The 1,531-nt window shown below is 44.0% G+C and overlaps 1 protein-coding gene across 2 annotated transcripts; it reads right to left on the bottom strand.

Moving 5' to 3' along the window:
• Positions 1 to 418: 418 nt before the first annotated feature.
• LOC110108952 lies at positions 419 to 1,525 on the bottom strand. 2 transcript variants are annotated; one of them, XM_020839823.2, is made up of 3 exons: positions 1,147 to 1,525; positions 977 to 1,081; positions 419 to 910 (listed from the first exon to the last, which is right to left on the bottom strand). In XM_020839823.2, the coding sequence occupies exons 1-3, from the start codon at positions 1,351 to 1,353 to the stop codon at positions 539 to 541; spliced, it is 684 nt and encodes a 227-aa protein (XP_020695482.1). In that variant the 5' UTR covers positions 1,354 to 1,525; the 3' UTR covers positions 419 to 538. The 2 variants fall into 2 exon arrangements, with proteins under 2 accessions (XP_020695482.1, XP_028554983.1); XM_028699150.1 differs by having other exon boundaries at positions 419 to 1,081.
• Between the last annotated feature and the right edge of the window lie 6 nt (positions 1,526 to 1,531).

The raw sequence follows: 1,531 nt of genomic DNA on the forward strand, positions 1-1,531 counted from the left end.
CGGTCAGAGTACCGGCGGTGTTCCGGCGGTTAAACCTGGCGTCGTCTGGTTCATTAGACCGCCGGACGGCGCCGTTAGACCGCCGGTACCTTACCGGCGGTTGACGGCGGTTATAGCCGTCGGTATTACCGACGGTTTAAACCGTCGTGCGTCCATCGTAGAACCGCCGGTGACCGTCGGTAAGCCGCCGGTATTCACCGGCGGTTTAATAATAACACCGGCGACTATATCTTACCCGTCCGGTATCGTAGTTTCCGGCGGCCAAACCGCCGGTTAGCCGCCGGAAACCTGTAGCACCTGAAAAAAAAAATTGACAGCATCCCCTCTATTTGAGGGAGGTTCACCCTAAAGTCTAAACCTGCAGAAAAAGCATATATATGTTGGGCAACACGCCGCTATATTCATCACAACCAGAAAATACAAAATTCATCACAACATTACAATCACAAGTTCACAAAATAGTTCATGATAATGCTACAATCACCAGTTCAGAAGTTCACAAGTTCTAATTAATACATTCATCAAACATAATAAACATCTAATCATCATCGGTATCCTCACTGTCTGCAGATGGCTGCTCCTGTTGGTCCTTCTTCCTTTGTTTTCCAGCTCTGTAGGATTGCAACTCTGCTTGCATTTCATTCTGAACCCTTTTCATCTCTTCAATCTCTCTAGTAAGTGCTGCAACCCTCTCACTTACAGATTCTTCAGCTCCACTTGGATCATGGAATGCAGAGGTGTATGAACTACCCTCAATAGCAAAAGCTTGTGAACCCATGCCATATACCCTCCCCCTCTGTCTTCCACCAACAACTTCTGACCATGTCTGATACTCAGAAGTATGGGCCGATCCAGAAGATGATCCCTCGCCAGTGGACTGCCTACTTTCTCTAACTCGTAAGAAATCATCCTGCAAGTTACAAATAGTTTTATTAAAATAAATATTTATTCTAAAAATCCAAAAAATTTTACTCACATGAGCCTTCTTAGATTTCTCATCAACCCACTGCTGGTCAGCTTGATGTTGATGAGTTCTTGTATGCAGCTCCAATGGTGTTGGCTCCCGACCCAGGTGCGCTTTCTGAAAATTTGATGCTTAGTTATACTAACATAAATATATGTAATAAACCAATTCAAAACACTTACCAGTCGCCGCCTATGTTCTGTATGAGGTACAGATCCACCAGTATGAAGAGAGCTTCCTAAACCGCCGCAGTCAGAGGCTCTGTTCTGTTTATTCTGCTCTCTCATTTTTATAAACTCCGGGGTAGCCCAAGCACTACTCAAATCTGCCCAAACGCCCTCTCCAATCCAATTAGGCCTCTGCCCGGACTTTCTAATGTCCGTGAACATGTCTCTGAGACGGGTCGCTCCTCTCCTCTCAAAATTAGATCTGATCCTCGTGCTGTACTCAGGCAACCACCTAAATTCTTTCTGTACAAATTTAGGCAATATCAAAAAGATTAGTACAAATTAAATCATATATTTGAAATCATACAAAAAAAAAATATACCTGAAATTCTCCAAACCA

This window comes from Dendrobium catenatum, unplaced genomic scaffold (assembly GCF_001605985.2).
Source record: "Dendrobium catenatum unplaced genomic scaffold, ASM160598v2 fragScaff_scaffold_1220, whole genome shotgun sequence".
NCBI lineage: Eukaryota > Viridiplantae > Streptophyta > Magnoliopsida > Asparagales > Orchidaceae > Dendrobium > Dendrobium catenatum.